Source organism: Callorhinus ursinus, unplaced genomic scaffold (genome assembly GCF_003265705.2).
Source record: "Callorhinus ursinus isolate GAN/ISIS: 27379988/994484 unplaced genomic scaffold, GSC_fseal_2.0 scaffold12, whole genome shotgun sequence".
NCBI classification, from domain to species: domain Eukaryota; kingdom Metazoa; phylum Chordata; class Mammalia; order Carnivora; family Otariidae; genus Callorhinus; species Callorhinus ursinus.
Genome location: NW_027397074.1, coordinates 68,379,036 through 68,400,440, shown reverse-complemented (window position 1 = coordinate 68,400,440; position 21,405 = coordinate 68,379,036). Strand labels below are relative to the sequence as shown.

General features: G+C 38.2%; 1 protein-coding gene across 2 annotated transcripts in view; it reads left to right on the top strand.

Moving 5' to 3' along the window:
- The window catches only part of TNPO3 (transportin 3), a 79,352-nt gene that overhangs the window by 12,642 nt on the left and 45,305 nt on the right, over positions 1-21,405 (top strand). For both annotated transcript variants that reach the window (XM_025865609.2, XM_025865610.2), the window contains 3 exons: positions 11,139-11,339; positions 12,313-12,386; positions 13,859-14,015. In XM_025865609.2, the coding sequence (XP_025721394.1) occupies positions 11,139-11,339; positions 12,313-12,386; positions 13,859-14,015 (432 nt within the window). The remainder of the gene's footprint in view (positions 1-11,138; positions 11,340-12,312; positions 12,387-13,858; positions 14,016-21,405) is intronic.

The following is a 21,405-nucleotide window of genomic DNA, read 5'->3' as shown; positions in this document are numbered from 1 at the left end:
TCCTAGGAAATTCAGCTATCTTTTAGTTTAGTTACAAAACAACAAAACCCTAGATAATTACATAATGAGCATTAAAAGATACAAGTTTTATAGGTGATTTAGTTGCTTGGAGTTAAGTGCTGTTCTCTTTTTTCCTATTTCAGAAGTACTGGTAATATTTTAAAGTAAGTTCATTCCAGAAGATTCCCGTTTTAGGGAGATTTTAAGGTTCTCTTCACTGAATTTTTTCTGAAATATCTGAATCTTCAGATTTTAGCTAGGAAATTATTGAGCTTCTTCTCATTGCTAAAACTAAATCTGTATTTAAAATAAAACAGAACCAAGGCTCCATCTGTGCAAGGCATGTGAGGTTCTACAAATGAGGATTCTGAATGAAAAATGTCTCATCCTCTCGGCCTTTGTTTTCTTTATCTGTAAAGAACTGATTTGCTTATTCTCTCTTGCCCTTTCTCTCGCAGTACATTTTGGGTTCTGTTCTTAGAGGTGATTCCCAGTCCTTAAGTATTTAGCTGTGTAGTAGAAGGATGGGCTTTTCGTGATTGGGAAAGCAAAGAGGTGTTACAGACTTAGGAGATGATAGTATCTTGTCATTTTGCTTCATATTTAGTAATTTAATAAATACTTTATTTAAGTACCTCTTATGGCCAAAGGATTTTGTAAGATGTAGACAGTAGTTACAATTGTTCTTTACCTTTAAAGAGCTCACAGTCTATTAGAAAAGATGAATGAAGGCCTGAGTAATTATAATAGTACAAAGTTCTACGGTTGAGCTGTCGTGGAGCCAATATAAAAAGATTCCTGCCTCCAATATTTTCTTGTTATCTCTGTGTTTCATGAGTTTGAATATGATGTGTTTAGTGGTTATTTGTGTGGGTGAGTGGAGGAAAGGAATGTTCTCTGTTGCCCCAGTCTACCATAGTCTCAGTTCCAGTGCCGCTGTTCTCAGTGGTGGGGCTTTCTCAGTGACCCTGATCTCACCTAAGGCATTCTTGCTTTGCCTTGCATCTGGCAGGTCTTGTGCAGGATACTTTTATTTGCCCTGCCCTCAGTGTCAGGAGACTTCTGTTGGTCAGTAACAGCAATAGGTCTTCACCTGTGCCGTGAGGGTGACAAGATTTGCTTCCCCCACACAGCTTGAGGCTTTTGTTCAGTAAGGGTGAGGATCTAATCAGCTTTTTGTGCCTTCTATGCCATTGAGGGTTCCTGTCCAGGATCATCCTACCAAAGGAGTTTCTCTGTGGTCTTTTGCCCTATCTCCAATCTTTGTCCTGAGTATCTGGGGGAGGTCTGTGGAGAAGAGCCTGTAGGTGGTTGTGAACTCCCCTTTTGTCTGTGAGTCCCAGAGGTTTTACATGTTCGTGCTTGGTCCATGCTCAGACTTTATCAGTTTGTTCATAATTTTGGCAGAATTTTTATTAATTGGTTATGTTGAGCTATGTTTCTTTTCCTCATTTGTTATGCCACAGATGAACCAGTACTCGCCTCCTATCTCCTTGGAGGTCTGTCTTTAGATTTCAGTCTACTTGGTTGCCCTGGGACCTGAGCTTTCTGATGCATTTTAAGAAGTTATTTTGTAGTTTATTTGCTTTTGTTTATTGTTAACTCAAAAGCAGTGTTCTTTCTGACTTGCTACATCTTAGACAGATGTAGAACTCCTCTCAGGTATTTTTTTTTTTAAAAGATTTTATTTACTGTCAGAGAGAGAGAGCGTGGGCACGCCCATATACACAAGCAGGGGGAGCTGCAGGCAGAGGGAGAAGCAGGTTCCCCGCTGAGCAGGGAGCCTGATGGGGGACTCGATCCCAGCCAGGACCCTGGGATCATGACCTGAGCCAAAGGCAGACACTTAGCCAGTTGAGCCACCCAGGCGTCTCTCCTCTCAGGTATTTTTATTTATATGTTTTAAACCCCACAAGATGATATTACTTTATATAATCAGTGTCCATTAAGATATACTCGCATCCTTAACCTTACCATTACTCTTCATTTCTTCCTATTTCCATGTTGCCATCCAGAATTATTTTCCTGTTCCATGAAGAACACCTTTTAGTATTTTCTTCTTTTAGGGTATATTGGTTATAAACTGTCTTCTTCTCTTTTACTATTATTTAAAAATTTTTTTGTTTATTTATCTTATTTGGTTAGTAAGTAAGTAAGCAAAGCAGCGAATAAGCAAGCAAGTAAGCACTAGACCCAGCGTGTGGCTTGAACTCATAACCCCAGGATCAAAAACCAGGTGGTCTACCAACTGAGTCAGCCAGGCACCCCTTTCTTTAGGGTCTTAAATGTCTTATTTTGTTACATTTTGGAAGGGTTTTTTGTTGGTATAAAATAACTGATTGGTAGTTATTTTCCTTCAGTACTTTGAAGATACTGGTTCCCGTTGTTAATGTTGACAAGCCAGCTATCAATCTAATTGTTGTTCTTTTAAAGAAAATATATCTTCTTTTCTCTTTTCTCTGTCCTTTAGATTTTCCTCTTTGGCCTTTTTTGTTGTTAAGATTTATTAATTTATTTGAGAGAGAGCACGTGAGGGTACAGAGAGAGTCTTAACCAGATTCTGCACTGAGCGCTGAGCCCAATACAGGGCTCCAGGTCATGACGTGAGCCGAAACGAAGAGTTGGGACATTTAACCGACTGCGCCACCCAGGCGTCCCTCCTCTTTGGCTTCTTGACAGTGTTATTATGATGTGCCTAGGGTCTGGTTTTTCTGTCCTTCGGGTTTATAGAGCTTCTTAAGTCTGTGGGTTGGTGTCTTTTACCACTTTGGAAATTTCTCAGCCATTATCTGTAGTGCTTCTGCCCCATTTTTTCTTTTCCTTGTAGGATTTCAGTTACATGTATGTTAAAGTTTTTCACTGTGTCCCGCATGTCACTCAGATTCTTCCCATTCTTTCCCTTCTGTCTCTTTTGATTTTGTGCTTCGGTCTTATTATTTTCTCTTGATTTGTCTCTAGCATAGTAATCTTCAGTTGTCTAATTTGCAGTTTTAACCCTTCCCCCATTCGGTTATTAATTTTGGTTACTGTATTTTTCAGTTTTAGAATTTCCATTTGATTCTTTTTTATAGATTACATTTCTTAATGGACATTCTCCAGTTTGTCTTCTAATACATTAATCAGCTACTTAATTTTTTCCCAGCTGTTTATTTTGAAAAGTTCACAACTTGAAAGAACTGTAGAGTGAACACTGATAGCCCTTCTCCTCAATTTGACAGTGTTCCATTTGCTTCTCTCTGTTTTTCTCTTTCTGTCCTTCTCTGAGTGTATTTTTTTTAACCTTGTGGAAGTAAATTGAAGACCTTTTAATGCTGTACCCCTAAACACTGACATATTTCTTGCAAGAACAAGGACACTTTTCTAAACTAAAACCATTGTTACTCTAGAAATATAACTTTGGCATAATGGTATTATCTAATACACAGCCTATATTCAGATTTCCCAATAGCTTTTATTTTTTATTATTTTTCCTAATCCAGGATCCATTTAAGGAAAATGCATTGCTTGTAGTTGGTCTTTTTAGTTCTTCAGGGTATTTTGGTTTTTCTTTTATGATAGTGACACTAAAAAACAAATCTAGGCCCATTGTTTGTTTTTAATATGCCCCGCTGTTTGGATTTGTCTCATCATTTTCTCCTGATTTCATTCAGGTAAAACATTTTTTGGAGGAATACTACACAGTTGATAATTTGTTGTTTTCAGTGAAACACATCAGGAGTAGTATAAAAATTTGTTCCAGGCACCTGGGTGGCTCAATCGTTAAGCATCTGCCTTCGGCTCAGGTCATGATCCCAGGGTCCTGGGATCGAGCCCCGCATCGGGCTCCCTGCTTGGCAGGAAGCCTGCTTCTCCCTCTCCCTCTCCCCCTGCTTGTGTTCCTGCTCTCGCTATCTCTCTCTCTCTCTCAAATAAATAAAATCTTAAAAAAAAAAAAATTGTTCCATTATTGGTGATGTTAAGTTTTGTCACTTCAGTTAAGACATCATAATGTTTTAGTCCTCATTCCATTATCTAGGTACATTATTTTCTATTGTCATTTTTCTTTTCCCTTTGTTGTTGTTGTTATTTAGTCTTGCTTTTGTTTGATACTGGATATATTATGAAAAGTTGAAGGGATAATAAATGATGTTTTCTCCTGACATGATTTCTTTTGCTTCTGGCAGTTTTTTATAATAGGACCAAAGCCCTTTAATCTAAAAAGAGATGGAGCAGATTCTAAACTGTTTTTCTTTCGTTTGGTGATAAAATATACATAACATAAAATTTACCATTTTTAACTATTTTATCTTATTTATTTTTAAAGATTTATTTATTTGAGAGGGAGAGGGCATGTGCATGTGCGCATGGGGAGGGGCATAGGGAGAGGGGGAGAGAAACTTTAGCAGACTCCTCACCAAGCTCGGAGCCTGATGTGGGGCTCGATCCCAGGACCTTGAGATGACCTGAGCTGAAACCAAGAATCGGTTGCTCAACCGACTGCACCACCCAGGGGCCCCCATTTTAGCTATTTTGAAGTGTACATTTAGTGGCATTAAATACATTCACCTTAAGGTACCACCATTACTTTTTTTTTTTTTTTTTTTAAATATGACAGGGAGAGAGAGACAGCGAGAGAGGGAACACAAGCAGGGGGAGTGGGAGAGGGAGAAGCAGGTTTCCTGCAGAGCAGGGAGCCCGACACGGGGCTCGATCCCGGGACCCTGGGATTACGACCGGAGCCGAAGGCAGATGCTTAATGACTGAGCCACCCAGGTGCCCCAAATGTACCACCATTACCACAGTGCATCTCCAGAACTTTTCATCTTCAACTGAAACTCTGTACCCATCAAACAGTAACTCTCCCCATTATCCTCTCCCTTCAATGCCTGGCAATCAAAATTCTAACTTTGTCTCTATGACTCTGACTACTCTCAGTACTTCATATTAGTAGAATCGTGCAGTATTTGTCCTTTTGTGTCTGGTTTATTTCACTTAGCAAAATGTCCTCAAGGTTTATCCATGTTATAGCATGTAATGGTACTTCTTAAGGCTGAATAATAATCATTGTATGTGTATACCACATTTTGTTTATCCATTCATCTTTCAGTTAGCATTTGAGTTGTTTTCAACCTTTGGCTATTTTGAAGTATGCTGCTATGAACGTTGGTGTGTATAAATATCTGAGTCCCTACTTTCCATTGTTTGGGGCATATACTCAGAAGCAGAATTGCTGGATCACACGGTAATTTTATTTTTAATGTTTGAGGCTCAGATGGTTAACACTTAACTATCTGAGCCACCCAGCCACCCCGTGTTGTGTAGTTTTCAGTGTACAAGTCTTTTTGCTTCCTTACTTTATTGCTGAGTAGATTCTGTTCTTTTTTTGATGCTATTGTAATTTGATGCAATTGCTTTCTTAATTCCTTTTTCAAATTGTTCATTGTTAATGTATAAAAATTGTTCATGTTTAATATATAAAAACTGATTTGGGGTGTTGATTTTGTATTTTGCAATTTTCCTGAATTCATCTATTGGTTCTAACAGGTTTTTTTGGAATCTTTAGGGTTTTCTACATATAAGATCATGTCATATGTAAGTAATCATCATTTTACCCCTTCCTGTCCAATTTGAATGCCTTTTCTTTTTCTTGCTTAATTGCTTTAGCTGGAACTTCCAATAAAAACTTCCAATGCCGTGTTGAATTTAAGTGGCAAAAATGGGCATCCTTGTCTTGTTGCTGATCTTAGAGTTTTGAAAAGCTGCCAGTGACCATTGAGTAAGATGTTCATTGTGGGTTTTTCATGTATGGTCTTTTTTACGTTGAGATAGTTTTCTCTTTTCCTAGTTTGTTGAGTGTCATGAAAGGGTGTTACATTTTGCCAAATGCTTTTTCTGCATCAATTGAAATGTTAGTCTTTTTTCCCCCTTCATTCTTTTAACATGTGGTATATTACACTTTTAAATTTTTTTATGTTGAACCACCCTGCATTCCATGAATAAATCTCACTTGGTCATGGTGTATAATCCTTTAATGTACTGTTGAATTTGGTTTGCTAGCATGTTATTGAGGGTTTTTTTCATCAATATTTAAATTGGTCTGTAGTTTTCTTGTAGTATCTTTGGCTTTGGTATCGGAGTAGTACTGGTTTCATAGAATAAATTAGGAAGCATTCTCTCCTCCTCTTCAGTTTTTTGGAAGAGTTTTAGAAAAATTGGTCTTTAAATGTTTGGTAGAAAACACCAGGAAAGCCATCTGGTCCTGGGCTTTTCTTTATTGGAAGGTTTTGATTCAATATTTTTACTAGTTATAGCAATATAGTCTATTTAGATTTTCTATTTCTTCTTGATTCAGTCTTGGTACATTGTATGTTTCTGTCTGCCCATTCATCTACAGTATCCAATTTGTTGATACACTGTTTATTCTGTAAAATTGATAGTAAGTCCTCACTTCCATTTCTTTTTTCTTAGTTAATATAGCTAAAGGTTTGGCTTTTTTTTTTTTTTATCTTTTCAAAGAATCAAATCTTTGTTTTTCTGTTCTCTTTTTTATTTATCTTTGCTGCAATTTTTATTATTTTCTTCCTTGTGCTAGCTTTGGGTTTAGTTTGTTCTTTTTCTGCTTCCTTAAGGTGTAAAGTTAGGTTGTTGATCTGAGATATTTCTTTTTTAACATAAATGTGTATGGCTATGAATTTCCCTCTAAATGCTATTTTTGCTGCATCTCATAAACTTTGGTATGTTGTGTTTCTATTTTCATTTATGTTAAGATATTTTCAGTTTCTCTTCTTGTCTTACTGTTTTAAGAATGTGTTACTTTTGGGGCACCTGGCTGGCTCAGTTGGAAAAGCATGTGACTCTTGATCTCGGGTTTGTGAGTTCGAGCCCCACATTGGGTGTAGAGATTACTTTTTAAAAAATCTAAAATATGGGACGCCTGGGTGGCTCAGTTGTCAAGCGTCTGCCTTTGGCTCGGATCATGATCTCAGGATCCTGGGCTTGAGCCCCACATCGGATAAAATCCCTGCTCGGCAGGGGGCCTGCTTCTCCCTCTGCCACTCCCCCTGCTTGTGTTCCCTCTCTCGTTGTGTCTCTGCCAAATAAATAAATAAAACCTTTTAAAAAAATCCAAAATAAAAATGATGTTTGGAAAATAAATCTTTGCATCCCCACCCCCAGGTTTAACAGTCCAGAAGGAAATGGGCTTTTTGTTTTGTTTTGACTTTTGGTTCTGCCCTTCCTTTTTGAGATCTCTACTTCTAATTTATTTTTATTTTTTTAAAGATTTATTTATTTATTTATGTAATGTGTGCATGTATGTATTTATTGGGGGGGAGGTGCACACAGAGGGAGAGGGTGAGGGAGAAGCTGACTCCCTGCTGAGCAGGGATCCTGATGCAGGGCTCAATCCCAGGACCCTGGGATCGTGACCTGAACCGAAGGCAGACACTTAACGACTGACCCACCCAGGCGCCCAGTCTTGTTTTAAAAAATATGCTTTTTGAGTGTCTTTTAATCTGTAAGTTCTCTCTCTCTAGATTATTTAACTGTTGGGGAATCTGGGCCATTTGACCTGTTGAGTTACTCTATGTTGTGGATTTTGCTGATTGCATAGTTACCATGCAGCTCTAGTCTCCTCTGTGTTTCCTGCAAATTGCCAGCTGCATCCAAAGGTTTGATGAGACACAAGTTTGATCCTCTTGTCATTGTGGTATCCTGTTCTTTTGTTAGGATGCACATAATATTTGGTTGGTTGGTCTCATGATCTGTGAAACAAATTACCTTAAAACAAAAATTGTTTCAGGGGTACTCAGCTGGCTCAGTCAGTAGAGCATGTGACTCTTGATCTCAGGATTGTGAGTTCAAGCCCCACATTGAGCATGGAGCCTCCTTAAAAAAAAAATTTAAAAAACAAAAACAAAAATCATTTCATTGTATCTCACAATTTTATAGGTCACGTATTTGAGCAGGACTCTGAATTCTAATTCTCCATGAAGTTTGGTGGATGGGCTGGTCTGGAGGTTCTAAGATGGCTTCATTTTCATGACTGACACTGATAGAAATGGCTGGAAGGCTGGACTTAGCCGCCCTCCTTTTGCTTTCCATGTAGTCTTAGGTCTCTTTACATTGTCTCTCCAGTAGAGAACTCTGAGTTGTTGGGTTTTTTTTTTCTTTTTAAAGATTTTATTTCTTTATTTCTTTATTTGACAGAGAGAAACACAGCGAGTGAGGGAACACAAGCAGGGGGAGTGGGAGAGGGAGAAGCAGGCTTCCCGCTCAGCAGGGAGCACAATGATGCAGGCTCAATCCCAGGACCCTCGGATCATGACCTGAGCCAAAGGCAGACACTTAACAACTGAGCCACCCAGGCGCCCCCCTGTTTCTTTTTTAAAGTTCACCCACTAATTTTATCCCCTATCCATGAATATTTCCTGTAGCAATTATTACTGTGGTGTTGAAATAGTAATTGTCTATTTTTCTCATTCCTTCTTACCTTTATTAACTAAGCATTCTTCTGTAAAAATGATGTTTTATATATTACAAATAACTTCACACTTATTTATTTGGTCATTGTTCACATCAGTATGGACTCATGGCATTTGCTTTATTTTTGAGTTTATAATCCAATACTATCATAATCCATTTTCTTACACTAGGTTTTTTATCTTTGGCCATTGAGCTCTTTCAGGTTGGCTTCTGTGTCCTTTGGACTTTAGACTGGTTTTTTTGTTTGTTTTTAGATTCAGCAATTGTTTAATGTTATCGTGTCCAATTTATTTAGATGGATAGCCAATATCTCTGTGTTTTTCTGGTAGACTAGTTTTTAAAATGTTTTTCTGGCCTGCTTTCCTTGTAGAGATGTTATTCTGTTCATTATTTTCTTTTTCCCCCTGTATCTGTATATGGCATTTGGCTTCAATTGCTTATTTTTTATGAAATTAGTCTTTCTGAACTTTAGGAGGCATGGCTAAGGGTAGTATTTCCATCTTCAAAGAACTTCCTTTTCTGTTGTTTTCTTATAGTATTTACAAATGTGGTTTGACTTCTAAGATTTCCTAGTTTTGTTATCTTCTCCTTTTCTTCTTTTGTCTCTATTTTACTTATCCTGTATAATTTTGATTCTGTTCACAGCATTCTATCTTCAGTTTGGAGTCCTGTCCTTCATTTCAGGAATTTATAGAAGCTAGACTGTACCATCTCCTTAGATGTTATGTAGGCCTCTTCCACTCACCTCTTCTACTCACCTGCTTTCAGATCAGACAAAACCTCTTCTATTTTCAGTCCTCAAATTGTCTCTCTTTTCTTTCCATTGAATACTTTTTGGCTCTTTTGGTGTTCCTCTTGCCTTATATCCATTAGATACCCTGTTATTTTTCTCTGCTTCTGCTTTTACTGAAGCTGAAACTACACAGGTCTTACAGATGTCACTGGTTTGTCCCCAACCACTTATATTTTGGGGTTCTTAGACATAACAAGATAATACCTGGTTTTGTTGTAAATGCCCGTAGTGCTTTAGTTTTGCTCTTTAACTGCTGTGTTTTTATGAGGGCATTTATGGAGATTCCAAGGTTTCATAGAATCTTTTTGCTATTATTTTTTTAAAATAACAGTTTGAGGGGAGCCTGCCTGGCTCAGTTGGTAGAACATGCGACTTGTGATCTCAGGGTCATGAGTTCAAACCCCACATTGGGTATAGAGCTTACTTAAAAAAAAAACAAAAACCAGGGACACCTGGGTGGCTCAGTTGTTAAACATCTGCCTTCGGCTCAGGTTATGATCTCAGGGTCCTGGGATCAAGTCTCGCATTGGGCTTCCTGCTCAGCGGGAGAGTCTGCTTCTCCCGCTCCCTCTGTGCTCGCGCTCTCTCTCTCTCTCAAATAAATAAAATCTTTTTTTAAAAAAGCCAATAAACTAGATTATAAAGTATCAGTTTGAGAAAAATATATTTTGATGGCATATTAAACTCCAGATGTGCTTGAGTTACTGGTTAGATACTAAATAGCTAAAAACTTAATGTGGCTGGAAGATTTTTTCTGTGACATAATGTTTTATGCTTATTTTCCACTGTCTTATTTGATTGAAAGCTAAGTTTTATGTTAATTAACCTCTAATGAACTTCAGTGTCTCTATTTTCAGTTTACTTTGGGAACTTGTACAGGCCATTTATTCTGCCTGTTTCTCTTTATTGACTCCTGTTTATCTTTGGAAAGATCTTGAAGAATGATTATGTATTACTTGTGAAGTGCTCTAGCTTTATAAGAAATTGACTAGGTGAATCTTTGTGATCTCCTTCCACAATTGCTTCTGCTCCTGAATTGAGATTGCAAATTTTTTTTTTCAGTTCATTATTGCCAACCTACTTTAGCCTTCTCCCAAGAAGAGGCAGTTTGGTAGAATTGGATTAAAATTAATCAGTTGTTAATTAGTTGCCTACTGTGTACTGCACAACTTTGTTCCCAAAGTTATCTTTCAAAATAGAACTCTTTTATAACTGTGACTATCCGTTAGAGACCAAATCCTATGCTTTCATTCCATTATTATTTCCATAGATACATTTATTTTCTCCTATGAAAATGATTTTAGTAGTAAGTATATATTAGCACTTTGCCAAACATAAATACATTAGAAAATAATAGAAGTATGTGAAATAATATTCATTTAGGGTGAGATTTTTTTTCTGCTAAAAGGAACTAAAGATTGAAATGTAGGTCTACTGAGACCTATTTATAGATATATTAAAATGGTTATCAGATTCAATTCTCAAAGTAGACAAAAGCTTATAAAAGTGGAAAAGAAACATCTAACCAGATAGGGTTGGAAGTTATACAGTGACATTTTAGTTTTAGTAGGAGCTTTTGGGACTTTTTTCTTCCTACTCTCTCCCCTACACAATTAATGATTCTGATCAGCAAGGTTAGACCTATTGATCTGATTGATAACTCTCATGCCTTCCTAGAATGAGTCAGAAGGATTTAGGTAATACTTTTGTTGAACAGGACCTATAAATATATAGTTTGAGGTATTGGCTAAATTAGTGGGTAATTTAGCTTGTCGGGTTTTTATTATATTGGTCTACGTATGTTTTTACGTGTATTGAGGTGTAACATTAAAATTACTTAGTACAATAGTCTTTAAGACGTTTTTGTCTGATCTGCTTTCAGGTTCATGCATGGGAGATTTCAGACCAATTGTTACAGATCCGACAGGATGTGGAATCATGCTACTTTGCTGCACAGACCATGAAAATGAAGATTCAGACCTCATTTTATGAGCTCCCCACAGACTCTCATGCCTCTTTACGGGACTCATTACTAACCCATATCCAGAACTTGAAAGACTTGTCACCTGTCATTGTAACGCAGGTAAATCCTGTGCTTCTCATTAGGGAAATTTGTAAGGCCATTTGGATTTATCAGATTTTGATTGACATTGCTAGGCCATGTGAAGTAATGTTAACTTTATTATGGACTTAATGGTATATTCTTAAGTGGATAGAAAGTGAAAATCTTCTATGTTAATATTAGAGTTCATTTGATTTCAAACCATTTTAAATACCAGAAGTGGGGGAGATGAGTATAGGTTTTCACAGGCAGGCATATGTGCCCCCCCCAACCCTATTAAAATTGCAGATGATAAAAATATTGTATACTCTTCTGTTCTGGGTCAGAGGTCTGCCTACTTGCCTTTAAAAAAATCGTTTCTGGACCAGTTGGCTAGTAAAAGTCGTATGAATGAAACAGTGAAGCATCTGGCTCTTCCCCCTTAGACTGGTAAATACATTAGAAAGGAAAACTGGAAGCTTCAGTGAATACATACTCATGTGTGTTCTCTGCCTGGCATAGAAGTGCCCTTGAAGAGGAAGGAGGCTTTTGCATAAGGCTTCAAGATGAGAAATGGAAAGAGAAGGGAAATGGCATTCCATTACTTGAGGATTAAGTCAAAGGGCTGACTTTGTCAGTAGCTTTGGCCTTTTGGCAAAGTATAATTTATCTGTCCATGAAGTTCTATGGTATTGCCAAATAAAAGTAAGTATTGATATATTCTGAGGAAAATCTGTAGTCTGTTCTTTCTGATTTCTTTTTGTTGTTTTTTGGTTTTGTTTTTTCATTTTTAGAGGTTAACTTTTAAATCCTAGCAATTTGTAGCTAGCCCAGAAGAGTTTACATTATATATGTAGTTGTGGAGGTGAGGAGAGGTGGGTGGGTGGGGTGTCAGTCTTTGTTGTCATATTGTTTGGATAAAGTTTAGTTTCTTTGCTTTCCAATTAATATTGATGGTAACCCTATTTCTGTTCATCTGTTTCTATTCATTTATTTAATCTCTCTTTTTATTCAGCTGGCTTTAGCAATAGCAGACCTTGCCCTACAGATGCCTTCCTGGAAGGGATGTGTACAAACATTGGTGGAAAAGTAAGTAACTTGTATTAACTATATTCTAGCATTTGGAATTACTATTAACCTTGTACAAAGAGAAATTTGATCGCATTAGCTAGACATTTGGGATATTTCCCCAAACACTTAACAAAGAATTATTATTAACTTTTGTTAGATTAAAAGAAAATCATTTAAAATTTAAATATTACAGAAGTGTGTCATGTGGAACATAAAGGCCCTCATAATTTATACACACATGTTCCTTGAATTAACTGCAGCAAAGTCTTTCATTGTCTTGTGGATCACTCCCACTAACTGACATGTCAGCAGTTCTATAAAAACATTGTCAGAATATTTAAGATTATATTAAATTAGAAATCATTATGAGTAAAAGTTCTTACTAATTGGGGTTTATTTCATATCTGTCAAAGGGACAGTATGATTTTCAGTTACACGGAGCCTGCTACTTTGAATAAAAGCATTTCCTCATGGTCTTGGCTGGATAATCTTGATATTTGTTTGCATTTTGGCATTTGGTTAGGGTATTATTTTTGAGCAAAGTGGATGTCCTTTTTGCCTAATCCAACTACAATGTGTCATTAAATCTTTATATGGATAGTTGTTTTTTTTTAAGATTTTATTTATTTATTTGACAGAGAGAGACACAGAGAGAGAGAGCACAAGCAGGGGGAGTGGGAGAGGGAGAAGCAGGCTTCCCGTGGAGCTGGGAACCCGATGCGGGCCTCGATCCCAGGACCCTGGGATCATGACCTGAGCCGAAGGCAGCCGATTAATGACTGAGCCACCCAGGCACCATGGATAGTTTGTTTATTTTTTTAAAGAAAATTTTCATTAAGAAAATTAACGCATGTTCCTTGAAAAAACTCTAATAGTGTGGAAGCTTTCAAAGTAAAAGCCTTTCTCTCTCCCTATTTCTGTATTTCATAAGTAACCACTATTAATGGTTGACTGTATAGCCCTCCAGACTTTAAGCATTTTAAAATAAATAAGTGCGTATATATTCTAATATATCTATGTGTTTGTTCACTCATATGTAATATATTTCATATACTTTTTATATAGTACGTTGTAGACATCTTTTCATGTTAGGACATAGATATTTCATTCACTCTAATGGCTGTGTATGTTCCATTGTATAACTGTCTGTAACCTTTTTTATTCTAATAATGGAGGACCTTTATATTTTCCCAATATTTTTGCTATTATGAGAAAGTATTGCAGTGCATATATTTATATACTTTGCATGTGTATGTGAGATTTTCTGAGAGAAATTTCTGGAAGTGGAGTTGCTGGGTCACAGATGATGCAAGTTGAAATTTTGATTTCCAGATACCTTTCCAAAAAATTTTATCTGTTTTTTCCTCCATTTTAACAGTAGTGAGAATGCTGCTTTTGTTGTTACAGGTTATTCTGAAGCCTGTTGTTATCTTGTGATTGTGTATTTTCTGACTCTGAGTAACTTTAATCTCTCGCCTTTCCTTTTCCAGATATAGCAATGATGTAACTTCTCTGCCTTTTCTGCTGGAGATCCTTACAGTGTTACCTGAAGAAGTACATAGTCGTTCCTTACGAATTGGGGCTAACCGGCGCACAGAAATTATAGAAGATTTGGCCTTCTACTCTAGTACAGTGGTATCTCTATTGGTGAGTAAGTGTGAAATACTGAGTTGTTCTGTAGGGGCAAAAAGCCATGGTGGTTATTTTTTAATTCAGTTGCATTATTGTGAAATACGATTTCTTTGCAAAAATTGGCAATGATAATACTGTGACTTTTATAGAACACTTTACAATTAAATACTTTCATATTCAGAAACTATACTTTTTGAGCTCGTAAGTAACACTGTGAGGATGATGTTATTTCCATTTTATGAATGATGTATACGGGCTTTAGACTTATACAACTCTTAGTTCAGAATTTGAACTCAGGCTTTGTGATTACACATCCCTTGCTTTTCTACTACTTCATGGTACAAACTGTTGGCTCTTGACAAAGAACCATGCTAATGTATAAATTTACTTAAGGAAAGGATCCTCTCTTAAGGATCAGTTGAGATTTGATAGGGAAGTGGTTCAGTACTTTAATTGACCTTTGGGCAATATCACAATTACAGATTAGGTAATACTACACCATCTTTTTAAAAAGAGTTAAATGTGATTAGGTCCTTTTTGACTAGGTGGACATTTTAATGCTGTAGACCAGTGATGGGTAAATTTATGGCCTATGAGCTAGTCACCTATTTTTGCAAATAGAGTTTTACTGTAACATAGTCATGCCCATTCAGTTATGTATTGTGTACGTCCATAATTTTGAGCTGAAATGGCAGAGTTGAATAATTTTCACAGAGACCACATATAGTCTATAAAATCTAAAGTATTTACTCTTTGGCCCTTTAAAGAAAATATTTGCTGGTTCTTGAACTTGATGGTATTAAATTATCTAGCCGCCACATCTCATTTTTAGGTCTTTATAGTCTAGATCAGTTTTTTCAATAATGTGGTTATAGATTATTTTTCAGGGAATTGTTTCAGTACTTTTGGAACATCATAGAACTTTTTTTTTTTTTAATTTTTATTTAAAGATGATAGTTGCTTGAGAGTTGGGGTTTTTTGTTGTTTTTTTTTAAGATTTTATTTATCTTGACAGAGAGACAGTAAGAGAGGGAACACAAGCAGGGGAGTGGGAGAGGGAGAAGCAGGCTTCCCTCTTAGCAGAGAGCCCGATGTGGGGCTCAATCCCAGGACCCTGGGATCATGACCTGAGCTGAAGGCAGACACTTAATGACTGAGCCACCCAGGCACCCCAGAACTTTTTATTTGAAAAAGAAATTTTTTACTTAAAATTGCCTTCAGATCGGTGTTAGAAATTCACTGGAAAATTACTCTTTTATATGCATTTTTCAGAATTTATTTTAAGGAGATAGTATTATTGAGAATTAGAAAATACAAACTATATTCAAACCATCTGGAGATCACAGTTAACCCTTTAGTACATATCCTCTATGAACATATGACAAATTTTTGAAATACAAATGAGATTATATTTTACCTATCCTTCTATAGCCTGCTTTTTCAGTCATCCAGCTTCATCTTTCCATTTCAGTAAATTTTTATATCATCTAATAAATACCCAGACCATCTTCACATTCCCCAAGTTCATCCTGAAATAGCCTTTACAGCATTTTTCCAAATCAGTATCCAGTCTAGAACCATGCCTTGTATCAGTTTATTATGGTTCCTTTTTTTTTTTTTTAAGATTTTATTTATTTGACAGAGAGAGAGCAAGTACACAACAGGCAGAACGGCAGACAGAGGGAGAGGGAGAAGCAGGCTCCCCGCTGAGCAGGGAGCCCAATGCGGGGCTCAGTCCCAGGACACTGGGATCATGACCTGAGCCAAAGGCAGACGCTTAACCGACTGAGCCACCCCGGCGCCCCAGTTTATTATGATTCCTAATCACAGTCCCTCTTCCCCTTCTTTTCAAAATGACACTGATTGAGTTGAGATTGGACCAGTTATTTTATAGATTTTCTTGCCTTTTGGATTTTCTGATTGCTTTGTCTTTGTTTCATTTAGTTTGTTTTTCTGTTCTCTGTATTTCCTTTAATTGGAAGTTGTATCTAAAACAGCCTTTCTCAGTAGGGATTCCTCTAGACAATTAAGCCTTAATGCCCTAAGGCATCCATTGTATGGAACAGATTCTCTCCTATGCATTAATAATGGTACAAGTATACTATCCTTAGGATAATGGAGAAAACAGTCACCCAAATAATTTTCTGTAGGACTTAATTCTTTCCAGAACCCTGGTTGAGAAAGAAAGACTTAATGATTGATTTTAAAAGGTTAAAGATTTTTAAATTTTTATTTATTTATTTTTAAGGGGGGGGTGACAGAGGGAGAGAGAGAATCTTAAAGCAGGCTCCATGCCCAGTGCAGAACCTGACATAAAGCTTGATTCCACAACCCTGAGATTGTGACCTGAGCCAAAATCAAGAGTCGGGACACTTAAATCAACTGAGCCACCCAGATGCCCCAAAAGGTTAAACATAATTGACTGGACTACATCATAGATACTTCATGTGTCATCTTATCAGAAGAGAAATACTTTTTGGTGACCTTCCATTAGTGATGTTAGGATTGACTAGATTAGGATGCATTTTTCAACTTACCATTTATTTTAAGTTTGATTCTTCCGTTTATAAAGTTTGTTTTCCTCCTTGTAATGCAATTTGTATGATGGTAGTTCATAAAATAGAAAATGTTCAATTCCATATCAACCTTTGCCTAAAGATTTTAAATTCTAGTTGGTAATCATTGTCTTAATAATTTCATCATGGGACGCCTGAGTGGCTCAGTCGTTAAGTGTCTGCCTTCGGCTCAGGTCATGGTCCCAGGGTCCTGGATCGAGCCCCGCATCGGGCTCCCTGCTCCACGGGAAGCCTGCTTCTCCCTCTCCCACTCCCCCTGCTTGTGCTCTCTCTCTGTCGCTGTGTCTCTCTCTGTCAAATAAATAAAATCTTTTTAAAAAAAATTTAATTGTGGTTTGCAAAATAATATTTTAATTCTGTCATTCTTTCTGTGTATGTATTAGTTGGTATTCTTGTGAGTATTCTGGCATTCTTCTAGGAAAGCACTATAAATCTTAATTCTTTTTTAATTTCCTGTTTGCAAAATAGGGTTTTGTTTTAAATCTGCCTCAAGTGTCACTGTTTTTTTTTCTGACATCTCTTTATGGAGTGTTATGACTCATGGGTTTTCATTGATTCAGGGTCTCAACTAAAATCTTTTTTTGATGCTTAAAATATTATAACTTTGGCCACTGGAGCATTTCTCTCCTTCCTAACACAAAAAGAGGACTAATACTCACCTTGTTACCTCCTTGCCCCAGATCTAGAATCCTTTTAGTATCAGTCTGTGTTTAGTCAGAAGAGAGAAACCACATAGTAGTATGTGGGAATGTTTAATACAAAGAATGATTAATTCTAACTGGAGATTACAGTGATGAGGGATTGTCTGGTAAGAAGTAAAGAGAGCTCTAAAGAATATAGCCATAAAACAGAAACAAGGAGCAGACATTAACCCCAAGGCTAAGATAGAGTTTCCAAGGAAGGAGGAGTTCACCCCTTCCCAGGGCTAAGATCCAGACCCTGTTGTAGAAGGCACAGAATTGTGGAGAAGTCATTTTTGGCACTCCGTGCTGCTGAAAATCAGTCTTTTTGAACTTGCAGGAAATCTGCCTTCTAGGAAGCCCAAGAAAGCTGTTCGGGGAAGGTGTCTCTCTGCCACAAAATCACCTTGGTATGGGAGTACCAGAGGCAGCTGCTGGCCACGATGTCTGGCAGACACTGGAGAAACTGAACACAGTGAATCTGGTGCTGGAGAAGTTGTACATTCTTTAGGAGCCAGACGCGATTTGCTGTAAATCCATTGGAGAGGGTGGGGGAAATGCTGGGGAAATTGGTGGCCAGTGCATTGCAAGAGGCAGGCACCAGAGGAAATAGGAGTCTGGGGCTGGAGGAGCGGCACATTCTGTTGAAGGCTACCAAGGGAGCACACTAGCACCGGGAAGCAGACCCTTTTCTCTTGTTTCTCTCTAGTGGCCTTCTGACAAAAAGTCAGTCTAGCGGCACAGGAAAAAATATTTAAAGGGCCCAGATCCATTTTTACAGAGTAGTCTAAAAGGGTGAATTTGGTGCTGAGGGGCAATACATCTATAACCAGCCGTAGTCTTCCTATTTGACTAACTTAACTTCCTATTTGGTTAACTCTTTTACATACATTCAAACTCGTGTGCAGGGGCACCTGGGTGGCTCCGTTGGTTAAACATCTGCCTTCCGCTCAGTTCATGATCTCAGGGTCCTGGGATCAAGCCCCGCATTGGGCTCCCTGCTCAGTGGGGAATCTTCTTCTCCCTTTCCTTCTGTCCCTCTCCCCGGCTTGTGTATACTCTTGTGCTCACACACTCTCCCTCATGCTGTCTCTCAAATAAATAAAAATCTTTTTTTTTAAGATGTTATTTATTCATTTGACAGAGAGAGACACAGAGAGAGAGGAAACACAAGCAGGGGGAGTGGGAGAGGGAGAAGCAGACTTCCCGCCTAGCAGGGAGCCCAATGCGGGACTCCATCCCAGGACCCTGAGATCATGACCTGAGCCGGAGGCAGACGCTTAACCACTGAGCCACCAAATAAATAAAAATCTTAAAAAAAAACAAAAACAGAAAACTTGTGTGCAGTGGCATAACAAGCAAATAGGAAATATGCAGAGCTACTACAGCCCTCAGTTATGTATTGGTCAGAAGAGTTGTATAATTGATATGTATGGCTTTCTTGCACAACTCGTTTCTTCTTTCCCCTGCTGCTATAGACTGAATATTTGTGTGTGTGTCTCCCTTCTCCCGCCTCCCCCCCCCAAAATTTTTATGTTGCTGTGGACTGAATATTTGTCTTTGTGCCCCGCCCCCACAATTTATATATTTATATGTTGAAACCTAGTGCCCAGTGTGGTAGTATTAGGAGGTGGGGCTTTTGGAAGGTGATTTGGTCATGAGTATGGGACCCTCATGAATGGGATTAGTGCCCTTATAAAAGAGAACCCAGAAAGCTCTCTTCCCTCTTACGTCATGTGTAAACATAGAGAAAAGATCCTTCATTATGAAGCAGGAAGCCAGTTCCTCAACAGACACTGGATCTGGGGGTACCTTGATCTTGAACTTCTTAGCCTCTAAATCTGTGAAAAATAAATTTCTGTTGTTTATAAGCCACCCATCTATCATATTCTGTTACAGCAGCATGAATGGACTAAGACAACTGCCTTGTTCAGAACCTCAGCTGGTTGGGGTTCTTTACTCTGTGAAGTGACCCAAACCTTCATTCCCCCAAAGAGTCTGAGCCCTCAATAATCCTGCCTTTTTTGGTTGTTGCTTCTGTAGTTTCGCATTAACCTTTACTGTTGAGCATGGAAGTATTAAGAAGCTCTCTAGAAAATTCTCTCTGTTCCAGACTGAGAACTCCTTGCTTCGATTGTGTAGGAGGAACTCAGTTTTTCTTTGGTTATTGGGATCAGTCACTCAGATTAACCTACAGATTAACACCCTCCTCCCCTTTTTCCTATTGGTTCAGTGGCAGAAGAAGCTCAAATTGTCCAGGTGGTTGACTTACCTTATAGTTTACTGGAATCATGTTTGTACTTCCTGGTAGAAGCATTCCTTCCTTGGGGACCAGAATCTCCAACAGAGGTCACAGTTGCTCATTACTGTACTTCCCTTACTCTGATACGAGTTCCTTGATTAGATAGGAGGCCTTGATGGTTGGATATGGCATTCTGTGAGTCTGTGGTTGATACAGTGCTGACAGAAGCACTGCAAGCAGGGAAGGCAAATCCATATCCAGCATATAAGTCTCTTTCTTCCTGTGAGCCTTGTCCTTCCAGACAAATTTCTTCTTCCTTCGTGAAAGAAGTTCAATGTAATCAATGAACCTGGTCCCCATGGTAGATGGTGCCATTTTAGGGACTCGGTGTTGGTCTCTGCTATTGGCAGATTTGACACTCATCAGTAGTTTTGACTTACTTAGTGGAAGTTCATGTTAATCCTGGTGTAGCCTCTGTCTCAGCTGCTGTGGCCACTTTGTTTATGAGCCTATTGAGCAAGGTGACTGGGGAAAGGGGCTAACATTATAGAGTTTCAAATTTTGTCCATCTATCATTGAAAGATTTCTCTATAGTGGATGTCTTTTGGTGGGTATTCGCACAGGACAAATTTCTCCACAGTCTGTGCCTGTTTGTATACCATTCATATATACTTCTGCGTCAGACTTCCTTGTCACCAATCTTTTAATCATGCTTCTTCCAAATCCCTGGTCATCCAAATCATTAAAAATTGTCCATAAATAAGTACAGATCCATATTTTTGGTTCTCTCTCACTCCATACGTCGTGGACAACCAGTTATACTGCTTGAAGTTCTGCCCATTAGGATTTTCCTTCAACCACTGTCCTTCACTGTCCTTCATTACCCTGTATGGGTCTGTAATTCTGCAGCTCTCCACCTTCAGGTGGTACCAGCATGTTGTACACATCATTCTGTAATCTGGGCTAGAGTTTTCTTCTTTAGTTAACTAGGTTGTAAGGAACATCCAGGAGGCAGGAGGCAATAGGCATGGATTGAGGGAAGTGAATCAATGCAAAAAGAGTTGGTGTCAAAGGAATCTGACCTACCTGCTCATGCAACTTTCTTACACCTTCTTGAACTCAGTTTCTTGTATTCCATTTCTGTCGGATGACAGGTTGCTGTTACGCATGCCCATGTTAAGTAGTTCAGACAATACTTAGTTCATGGTGAGAAGCTCAGGCCACGTGGTCACCTGATGTCCTATGGATAGATGTTCAGTTTCTACCAAGGTGTAGCAAGCCAGAAGCTGTTTCTCAAAAGAATAATTACCTGCAGAAGGTAGAGATTTGCTCCCAAGTCCTAGATATTTGCACTATGATTTTCCTGGGTCCTTGCCAGAGGCACCATATACTCATTAAATCCAGAATCTCTAGGAAGTACACTCATATCAATGAGATTGGCTCAAGTTAGTGGTATATTCCAGCCTCCCATGGTCTGGTACCCTTAGAATCATTCCCATATATGTTACCCAGGTTTCTTCAGATACATGTTAGCAAAGTTTACAGTTTTCTTGATAAGTTATTTCCTCTTGTATATACCTGTCATTCCAACCCTCCCCCCCCCCAAAGGTGCTAAGATTTGGCCATAGTTATGGGTGGCACAGGAAATGGTTGTGGTAGGTCTTGAAGAGATTGGGCATCACCTATGAAGGCATTTGTCTCAGATGACATTATTACAGGGTTTTCAAACTGAAGAAGGCTTTTCTCAGACACTGGAAAGCAGACTGCATCTGCTGGTAAGGGAGACTCAGTAATTTGGGAGTTCAGGATTATCTGTTTCATTAGGGTCCAGACACCAGATGTCTCTTTTCCAAGTTTCAGAATTCCACATTTTACAATTTCTTAACTTTCACATGAGAAATTTGGTG